Source organism: Gastrolobium bilobum, unplaced genomic scaffold (assembly GCF_033153095.1).
Source record: "Gastrolobium bilobum isolate Gb01-03AN ecotype WA unplaced genomic scaffold, APGP_CSIRO_Gbil_v1 utg19316, whole genome shotgun sequence".
Classification (NCBI taxonomy): domain Eukaryota; kingdom Viridiplantae; phylum Streptophyta; class Magnoliopsida; order Fabales; family Fabaceae; genus Gastrolobium; species Gastrolobium bilobum.
In genome coordinates, this window is record NW_026895210.1 from 121,673 (window position 1) to 132,545 (window position 10,873).

The following is a 10,873-nucleotide window of genomic DNA, read 5'->3' on the forward strand; positions in this document are numbered from 1 at the left end:
TTAATTTATTTCATTTTTTTTCGAAATTTTTTCATGAGTTATAATATAGGAACATATTAATACCAAAAAAAAAAAAAAAAATCCATCATCCTGAGTGGAAAGAAAAGGCATCCCCTCGTGGTTTTTTTTTTTTTTTGTTTTTTTTTTAAGGTTTAAATATCTTTATTTTTGGCCACAAATAACAATATATTTATATAATTCTAATTATCTCACATTAGAAATATTTGATTCACTAGTTTAATTTAATCAATAAATTAATGGTTAAACTAGTTGAATCGAAAAAATATTTAAAATAAAAATATAAAAATAAGGATTGAATTAGCAAGTTATATTTATGTGTTATATTTATGCATCCATTCCCCTGTTAATTAAATATCTATTTAGTAAATAATAATATTCTTATTTATAGAACTGACATTTTCTCATTGCTCTAGTTAACGGAATATTTATTTAAAATTTAATATTTTTCATGTTATAGAAGATAATTTATAAAATTATTTTCTACATAAACATAAAAGTATGTGAGGGCCTGAGGTAAGGGTGTAAATGGGCTGGGCTAGGCTTTGACTTAAATAGGTCAGGCTTGTGTAAAAAATATTGGGTATGATCTGACCTATTAGCCTATTTAGGCCCCAAATTACAAGTTTGACTTGACCTATATTTAAAAAATAAAAGCCTTGGCTTAGGCCTTTTAGCCTATTTAAGCCTATTAAACATTCAACAATCAAAACAATAATTAAAATAATATTATTTTATTATTCAAGATTATTAAAATAATAATTTTATTTATTATATTTTAAATAAATAATATGATATAGGTCGGCCTGTAAGCTTATAGGCCCGACATGTACAAAAAAGCCTATTGCCTATTTTCTAAATAGATTTTTTTAAAAGTCTAGGCATGTTCTATTTTACAATTTATAGTAGGTCAAGTCTGGCCTAATATAGGCTAAGACATAGGCCCCTGTAGGCCGGTCTAGCCCATTTTCACCCCTGGGCTGAGGCCATATAAAGATAAGAGGGAAAGAAAGAAAATATAAGTCCCACACACTTTTATATATGTGTAGAAAATAAATTATCTCCTACTGAGAAACACTAAACCATTTATTTATTAAATGTGTATAAATTGAACTAATTTAATTTTTTTATAAATCTTAAATGAATTAATGTTTTTTCTCTAACCATTTTAAAAGAGAATGATTAATTATCTGGTTAATATTTTTCAATATACACTCTATTCACTGTATATAGTTTTATATATGTAGTAGTATATTACCCGTGCGATTCACAAGGAAAAAAGATCAAAAAATTTGTTGGTCGTCGTAGTTGGTTAATCGCAATACGAACCTTATACTTACAAAAAACTGTGTTGCTATTTTGTTCAATTTTTCAGGTGGAAAAAACTACAACATTGACACATAACTTTGCAAATATCAACCACAAACAAAAATATGCTATTCAGAGTGATCAATTATTATGCAAATTAAATATAGTTATCTACTTAATGAGTTATGTCAAAAATAAACACACCATAGTAGACTATGTTAACATGAGGATAGCTAAAAAAAGAAAAATGCATATAACTCATTGCTAACTACAACGGCCACCAATAAAATCAAGGTAACAATGAGACCAAGCAAATATGAAATTAAAAGATCAGCAAAACGCTACTAATTCAGTGCCATTCCTCAATATAATATCGAATTCAGCTCATTTAGCTTTCATACAGAAACTTTCTCAACATAAACTAAAGGGTAAGGAATGTTTGCTTTCAAAATTGCTTTTTCCAATTTCATTTATATTTAGATCAAGCTTTTCAACTTCCAAAAAATAAGAATGTGTTGCTATTGCTCTAGTAATCAAGCCCGTGAATGTGTAGGTCTCAAAGAAAATACTAAGGGGTTGTTTGGTAGGAGTTTTTCTCCTAATTACCCATGCAAATGAGATTGGGTTTTCAACTTTACCATGTTTGGTATAAGTGTCCCAAAAATTCAACCAGGCGAATTGTTTACTCAGCCATTCTAATTTGTGTGGAAATTGTCATCCATTTCACTCTGCAATTTGTCCCAAAAATACTAAGGATGAATTATGTTACATTTTGTTTTGATAATGTATTGAGTTTCCAATGCATGTAATTGATAAGATTAAGAAGTGAAATGACTTGAAAATTGTTGAAAGATATCTTGGTTCCCTTTAGGGATGTCCACGGCCTTATGAAGAAAAATGGCATGAATTATGTTTAAAATTTTCAAGCGGATACCTAGTTAATTTAGGAGCCAAGTAAGGGTTATAGGAACTATTGGTTTTGTCAATTGAATTGATGCAAATTCCTAGCCATTCCTAACCTTGGTTTCGGCCATTTAGGGCCTTTGGGGCTAGGGAGTGATTAATGTTGTAAAATGGTCTAATAAGAGAATTTATGAAAGTCTGGTCTGGACTTGTGTATTGGCATAGAATTGGCAAAAATGTAAAGAAACAAAAGTAAGCGATAAAATGTATGCCTTATGTAAAATCTCGGCATGGTATCATTTTATTGATTTTGTTTTGGATTCTTTCTCTAGGTGTGCCTAGGGACCGAAAAGGGTTTGGATCCTGTTGAAGCTATATAAGTAACTTGTGCTACAAGTAAGCGGATTGGTAAAGCTTCAAGAGGTAAGCTCTATGTTTAAGGAGTCTTTTCCTACTTAAGTGCTCCACCATGGTTAGTGAACTAACGATGTATTGTACACTGATGTCCGCTTGGGGTCCTCCCTCGGGACTAATGATGTACGCCTCTGATATGTCTGGTTCCGCTTGGGGTCCTCCCTTGGGAACACGTGCGTTGATTTTCGCTTGGGGTCCTCTCTTGGGAATGACTGCGTACGCCTCTGATAAGATATGTATATATGCTTTGTTTAGTGATGATATCTGTTATATGTTGCTTTGTATACTCTGTATATGACTCTCATGCAGGAGTGAGCCAGGGGTGTGGAGAATTCTCTATAAACCTGGAGCTTATTGAGATTTTTTATCTCACCCCTTTTTGGGGATATCATTTCAGGTTCTCAGATTCCCGGTAAGCTCTCACGAGGCAGGGACACGACTCGTGGTTAGAGGTGCTACGACGGACCAGATTTTGGAGTAGCTGTAGGCTACTGTATTTTGGAGTACATTCTGGTTATTTAGTATTCCATTCTTTTGGTGGATCATGATGTCTGATCTGATACTTGTATATGGCTTGTATATGTTTTGTACATATTTCCGTTTAGATGCATGTACAATTGTGTATTCAAGCATGTTTATATTATGATGCAATATTCAGTTATATGTTTACCTGTTGGATTGCATGCTGTTAGAAATAGTGGCACAGAGTCAGGTTATGCATGCGCCCATGGATGGGTATAATGTCCTATATGGATATCTAGTATTTCTGAAATCATATATGATATAAACTATTTATCAGGAACCCTTGAGAGTGGGATTGACAAATTCTCAGTTGTCCAAATTACAGAGGTTACTCTGCCCGATTTTCGTCTTCGTCAAATAAAAATTAAATTAGGAGAAGTATGCAATGTGAGATATCATGTGAAAAAGGATTACAGAAAAAGAAAAAGTTAGCTCGTATTTTCGTAAGTTAAGTATTCCGTTGTTTCTGTTTGTATCATTGAACCGACTCGAGACGGGGATGTTACACTCAGCGTTGAAAATATAAATATAATTTTCACCACTTATATTATATGACTATTTAATAAGAAAAGTACTTATAAAATGTCACAACAAACCTCTCCAACACTAAACATATATACCATGGTTATTGGTTGTTATCGACTAGCCATTAGGCCCAATAATTTGGGCCAGCCACTAAGGCCATATTCAGAAGGTTAAACACTTGCACGGTTGCACCTTGGGAGAAATGCTCCCTCATCATGCCAGATCCCCCACTCTTATACACATAAATGAAGGTGCACTGCTTCACACCAGAATAAGGCCCACATGGAAAAATACATAGATGTAATCATGACTAACACCTGAAAATCTTCTTCCCTATAAATACTCATTTCACCATTGAAGAGGCTTCTTCCACACACTACTCCATTGTTGTCACTTTGCTGAATTTTAGCCTCAGTGCCACCGTTCCCTTCACCTCCCCCTGATTCTCAATGTTTGCCTGACACATACATAGTGATTCCACTGTTGAGCTTTATTCTATATTATTGCATCCCTAGGTTATTGTTACAATGGCATATTACACCCTTAGAATGATACAGATCTAACCCCTAACACCCAAACAGACCAATGGTCATTGTCATATATAGGATCAACGATGATAAAACTAATGACAATTAAGGGTTTGCAAAAGAACCAAAAGAATTGAATTGTATTGTGAATGGAACTACATTGCACTTAAAAGAACTTGTTTTGTAACAATTCATGAGCTGAACTAGTTTTTCAAAATAATTCATGAACTGAACTGGTTTATTTTAAGTTCAGTTAATGAATCAAACTGAATATTTTATTCTGCTCATTTTTTTGTATCGTACACAATATTTCAGTTATCATTTGAATCATTGTGCAAAGCCTTTATAGAAGTTGTAAAATTGATAAACTGAGGATATTTTGACATGTTATTGTATGTATCTAATCCAATTTATTGAACTACAATTCTTCAGTCTATTTGTATTATTCATATATGGTTGTCGTGCCAAAAACAAAAGCAAAATACAAATGGTCATTCTTCCAAAAATATTCCTAGGAGAGTTTCATGTATTATTTAAGGGTAAAGTGTGTGTCATTTTAAAGGATGTAAAGTTGTGTCATTTTAAGAGAGAGAAAGAGATAGATAAAGGAAGAGAGAGAGTTGACAAAAAAAATAAGTATGGGTCCCACCTCTTTGTGAGAGTGAAAGGATATAAGTTGTGTCATTTAAAAGGATAAACATTTTTCTCATTATTTAAAGATCTATTACTTGGAACAACACTTCAAAAAGTTGGAAATGTGACAACTTAAATATTCTTTATTAAAGAGGCAAATAACATGAATCATTGTTTGCTCGAACTGATAGGTCATAGATTGGTTGGTGGGATATTCAAAACCAGTTCTAACTGATTTAAAACAAAACAAGTTCCAAACTTGTTCAAAAAAATAAATCAGTTCGATTTCCCAAATTGAATTATATTTTCCACTTCGGTTTGGGAAAAAAAAAAACCGAACTGATAGTAAATGAAAATTGGCGAAAAATAACAAGTGGAAATAAGTTATAAAAAAAATGCCTAAGAAATAAAATAACAAAATTTAAATAACATATGCCATTTCAAACTAAGCCTTGGTTCTACTAGAAAGTCCTTCAAAATAAAGAAATTTGAAAAGAAAGGAATATATATTTTTTCTTTTCTTTTGTTATTTATATTTATATTTATCTTTATTCAATTGCTTTTTACTATATATTTGGATCTCAAAAAGAAAATAATCAAAATTAATTGTAATGAAATTGATATTTTGAATTTCTAAAAATAAGGCGAACTTTTTTTTTTTTCTTTTTTGGAGTTAAAAAAATCTTAATTACCTATTTGAGGCTAGAGTTCCAAAGGTGACATGTGGGGATCGAACCAAAACCTTTTTTTTCTTCTATTTACTCAATTTCCTTGCTACCAACTGAACTATCAGCATTTGGTTAAGCCAAACTTTTTTAATTTGGGTAAGTTCTATGAGAAAAGAAATGGAAAAGTGATATTAGGGGGGGGGGGGATAGTAAATGTAAAAATGAGACTCTAATTCTGTTTTCAAAAATAATTTTCCAACTTTTAGAATAAAAAAACAAAAAAAAAACCATTTGATAATATTTGTTTTGTAATAAAATTCTAAAAATTATAACTATTTTTTAATTTTTAGAATCAAATTCAGAGAATATATTTTAATTGTTTCTGTTTTATATTTTAACTTTTGATTTTTAAAAAAAACACATAAAATACTTATTTTATTAACTATTTTATAAACAGTTTTACGAAGAAGAAAAAAATAACAGGCCCATATTTCTAATAAATCATCTTTTTTGTCTTCAAATTTGAGTTTTTTCTTTAATTAATTTTATTTCTTCAAGTTCCTTATTTCTTGTTGTTAATCATACTCTGGTTTTATCGTTCACGTTTTGAAATATATTTCGTATATACTTGAATATTTTCCTTTGTATCTTCTTGATCTAAATAATTCTTGTAGTTACAACCAATTGAACCAGTAATCTATTATCACGTGAACCATGATGGCAGGAGATTAATACAATAGCTATGATATTGCTAATGCAGCCAAGCCTAACGGCCTTTGAAATGACCAGTTGGGCACCAAGCTTTGCTAAATGCCTATTATATGTACCAATTGTAACTACTAACATCCATTTCTTTCTTTTTTTCTAGAATTATATGGAGAAAGACGGCTATTTTACCCTTACAATATAAAATCGAAGATATATTACCGATTTAATATTTTTGGTAAATTATTTATCAATTTAATGCAAGTAAAACGCATATAAGAAGTGAGCGCGTTTAAATTGCGCATTATCCCATACATGACTTGTGCAAAAACTAAAATGCATCTGCCACGTGTCGTGCTTCGCAAGAAGCGGATGTGATGCGTGCGCGACTTGAACAATGCCTGTCTCGCATAATGCTGGATTTTGCACAAGTCGCATATGAAGGTGATGCGCGACTTAAATGTACACACTTCTATGAGCATTTCACTCGTATTAGATTAGTAAATAGTTTGCCAAAAAAAATTAAACATGTAAAGTATTTGTGTTTTTTCATCATAAGGGTCAAAAGTAAGGAGAAAGACCGAAAGAGCATTAATCACTTTCTTTCCTTAGGGAGAAACCAACTCACTGTTGTACTGTGATTGTTTAGCATGAGCATCAGTCCTTAGCTTCAAATTAAAATGTGTACAATATGATTTTCAACAGAGGGGAGGACAGGCTCTTGCGACCCTTAACTTAAACACATCATTTAAAATCTATCATTATATTCGAATGGAAATTTTATTTGATCTGTTGGGACAGACTAGAATGCTGGCATAATCACATAGAATCTAGCTTTTCTTGGCTAACTTTTTTACTGTTGAAGCCATGTATTTGCCCTGATACTCTGCAAGGGCCAGCTCAGTTTCACTTGCTTGTCTTGTGCCATCACCAGCATAAACTCCAGCACCATATGGAGATCCTCCTCTAATGGAATCCATGTCAAACATTCCAGCACCAAAGGTATAACCAATAGGAACATAAAGCATCCCATGATGGACTAACTGTGTGATTGCTGTCCAACTACAATAATTGTTGTGTAAGGCAGGTCAATTGCAATGGCGGAACCAGAAATTAATTTTTGTGCGAGGGGGCGAAGAATTTAAAATTCACACTAACTTAGGTAGGACAACACACTATTGGATCGATACGTAGCCAAATTTGAAGAACTATCCAAATTTTCTTCGTACATGAGGAATAATAAGCATGAACGAAGCAAACTTAAGTTACACTATTTTTCTTTTAAGTCTAAATGTAGTTTAAGACAAAAGTTTGATGAATTTGGTGGGAAGATTGTCCCTCCCCGACTACAATTGAAGGTTTAGATGAACTATTTTAATTCGTAAATGAAATTAGTACCTTTTCAAACGAGTGTAATGCAACTTCACATATTGACAATAGTTTATTCTAACTAACTAATCCTACACATCATCCAAGCTCCTCAATCAAAATATTAAGTTATACAAATGAACTTAAGAATCCATTTTCTAGAGTAAATTTTCAACTTGGTGCCTGAAAGATGCTACTTGTATTGCTTTGGTCTCCAAAAGCTTTCATCTATACAAATTTGTCCCAAAATTTTAAGGAACAAAGCAACACAAATAATACCTTTTGGGGACCAATATTAAGCAAGTAAAGTTGCACTAAAAGTATGTAGCAATTGTAAACATATATACTATTGAATTAGCATCAACCAAAACAGAAAATAAAAGGCCTACTTACGCTGTGGTTTCTTGGCCACCACCCTGAGTGCCAGTACTGATAAAAAACCCAGCAGGCACACCTGCTAGCTTCTGCTCCCTCCATAACTGTCCTGTTGAATCGAAAAAAGCCTTCATCTGCGCTGCCATGCTCCCATACCTTGTAGGAAACCCAAACAACAAACCATCAGCTTCAACCAACTTTTCTGCAGCAGATATCAATGGCACATGATCATCCTTCTGAGGTGCCTTCATGAGTTGCAAGACCTCCTCAGGAAGTGTCTCCGGTATCCGGTACAAGACCCCTTCAACTCCTTCAATGGAATCAACCCCTTTCTTCAAAGATTTTGCTAGTGCCTCCACATGGCCATACATTGAGTAGAACACAATGAAAACTCTTAGCTTCTTCTTCACTTCTTGGACTGGTTGTGGCCCCTCTTGGCTTGAAGTTGTTGCATTATTTTCTGGGATTAGGATCTCAATGCTAACAGGATCATCATCCTTTTCTTTGGCAGAAATTTGTGCCTTTTTCTTGCTTGGTATGCATCCTCCTCCTTTCCCCATTGAAATCCAATTGGGTATGAATGAAATTATGAAGGATTCTATTACTACTACCAAATGTGCTAGCTAAAGTAGTTTTCTAAACGATGTACACAATAAGGTGTTATTACAGGCTTACTTGCAAAACAAGACACAAACAGACAAATTGGAAGATAGAAACATAAAGATTAGTTTAATAAATCAAATATGATACAAGGTCTGCTATGGGCTATAGAACATGGCAACAGAAAAAATAACAAAGATGGATAAGAAAGTAACATGAACAAGGTTGTGTGTTTGACTTCACTTCTGAGCTGTCTTGAATTATTACGACAACTTCATAAATTTATTTAATGTTAAATAACGTGGCATGAGCAACCAAAGGATACAAGGGAAATTGAAAGAGAATCAAATCATATGGGATCTAGATTCTAGACCGAGAAGGCGTTACTTGATGCTTCTTGACCAAAAAAATAGAGTAAATGAAATTTTTTTTTTTTTTTTTTTTTTTTTTTTTTTTTTTTTTTGTAATATGAAATTTTCTTTTTCATTAAGGTGGTGTTTGGTTGGGAGCTTTTTAGAGGATATCTATCTTTCTCAAGTATGGCTTTTAGAAATACCATGTTTGTTTCAACGTTTTTCACCAAAAACTCATCTATCCAATTTGTCTGGATTTATAAGAAAGATAGATATCCACACTGTTTAGAAACCCAATTTGAAGGTGGGATTTTTCGGAAAACCGGTTATCTGACTTTTAATGCACTGTTGATTTCATAAAGTTATCTAATTTTCTCAGTAAAGTTTTTCCCCACCAAACAACTTTTTTTTTACATTTTTCTACCTATCTCACTTTATCTATCTTTCCAATCATTTCTCTATTTATCTCATTTTTCTACTATTCCAAAAAAATTTCCTGAACCAAACGCCCCCTAAGAGATTCCAATCTTTCAGCATGTTATAATTTTTTTTTTTTCTATGAAACTATTAATACTCTAAATTATTAGTGGTTAATATTTTTCTTTAGTACAATGGTAGACGTTTGAACTTATAACCTTAACCAAAGTATTAAGCTCTTCACTAGTCCTAGTGACTTATCAGCGATTAAGATTTAACCATGTGTCATGTTTAAAATATAAATTCTTTCTCTTTTATATTTTTTTGAAACACTTGAGCAACTATTAATCGTTAATTGTTAAGGAATAACATACGCTCAGAAAAAAAAATGATACCTAAGAAATGTGTTTGTATGTATATATATGAAAAGAATAATTTATAAATTTTGAAAGTTCCTATGCATTTTGGGTAAGCATCTACGGGAGTACCAAATTCGATACTCCCTTTTACTAAAAAAGGAAATTTTCTTTCCATTTTAATTCATATTTTTCTTTTTAATTCATTTTAAGCTTAAAAACTTTTTATGTACCTACAACAGGAGCATCCATGGTTCTCTCCTAATCCAAAGGAGTTATTCCCTGCTACACTGAATAATGCACGGCCATCTTACAAATTGTTCAATGAAGACTTCAACCCTAATATCACAGGTGACGTTTTGAAACTACCGCTTATATAAAAAATCATTCCCCATTAAACTCAACTTGTGAATGTGTGGTGAAGGTAATCCTTGTACCCAACTTGTTTTCTGAATTCGAACCCATAACTTTTCAGTCATAAAAGAACAATTTTACCACTGCTCCGGTTCGTCCCCTTAAACTACCGCTTATATAAATAGGATTAATGTTTCTGAGATAATTTTATCTTCTGTACATATAAAAAAGTGTGTGGGATCCATATGAGGCCATGCAAGGAGAAGAGAGAAAAAAAAAACTAACCTCACACACTTTTATATATATGTATAGGAAATAAAATTATTTCCAGCAATATGAAAAATATTAATCCCTATATTAACAGTGTCAAAAATGTATGGGCAATTATACAATTACCAATTAACAAATCAACGTTATTATTTCTTCACTCCATATCCTAACGCATATTCTCCTCTCATCACACTTGATTTATGTATGAACGGTGGAGATCATCTCTCATGACCTGATAATGTTAATTGACACATAAGAGTATTCATTCCCCAACTTACTAGATTAACATCAGCTGCACACACTGAGCTGACACAGCAATATACCTGACACAAATTCACAATCAGACAAAGATTACAAGCAAAAACTTGACAACAGAAAGAAAGGGGAGAAAAAAGAACAGGCAAAGCCCTGAGCTTGGATATTCAAAATGAATATGGACATAAAATTTTGCACTTTCTGAAGGAGCATAGATGATAGAAAGCAATAATTTCTTTTGCAGTGATTCACAATTGATACTCTACAGCAGAGAAGAGTTACTGAGAAGTAAAGTAGTCTTC

General features: G+C 32.5%; 1 protein-coding gene across 2 annotated transcripts; it reads right to left on the bottom strand.

Moving 5' to 3' along the window:
* Positions 1 to 7,053: 7,053 nt before the first annotated feature.
* LOC133299963 (probable NAD(P)H dehydrogenase (quinone) FQR1-like 2) lies at positions 7,054 to 8,526 on the bottom strand. Of its 2 annotated transcripts, XM_061499457.1 has the most exons (3): positions 8,488 to 8,526; positions 7,985 to 8,364; positions 7,054 to 7,285 (listed from the first exon to the last, which is right to left on the bottom strand). In XM_061499457.1, the coding sequence occupies exons 1-3, from the start codon at positions 8,524 to 8,526 to the stop codon at positions 7,054 to 7,056; spliced, it is 651 nt and encodes a 216-aa protein (XP_061355441.1). The 2 variants fall into 2 exon arrangements, with proteins under 2 accessions (XP_061355441.1, XP_061355437.1); XM_061499453.1 differs by having other exon boundaries at positions 7,985 to 8,526.
* Positions 8,527 to 10,873: the final 2,347 nt, after the last annotated feature.

What these genes read in the sequence shown, in the direction of transcription:
- LOC133299963 (XM_061499453.1), bottom strand. Translation starts at nt 8,526, where the DNA reads ATGGGGAAAGGAGGAGGATGCATACCAAGCAAGAAAAAGGCACAAATT. An exon ending in GGTGGCCAAGAAACCACAGC is followed by an intron (nt 7,286 to 7,984) that starts GTAAGTAGGCCT and finishes CAATTATTGTAG; the next exon opens with TTGGACAGCAATCACACAGT.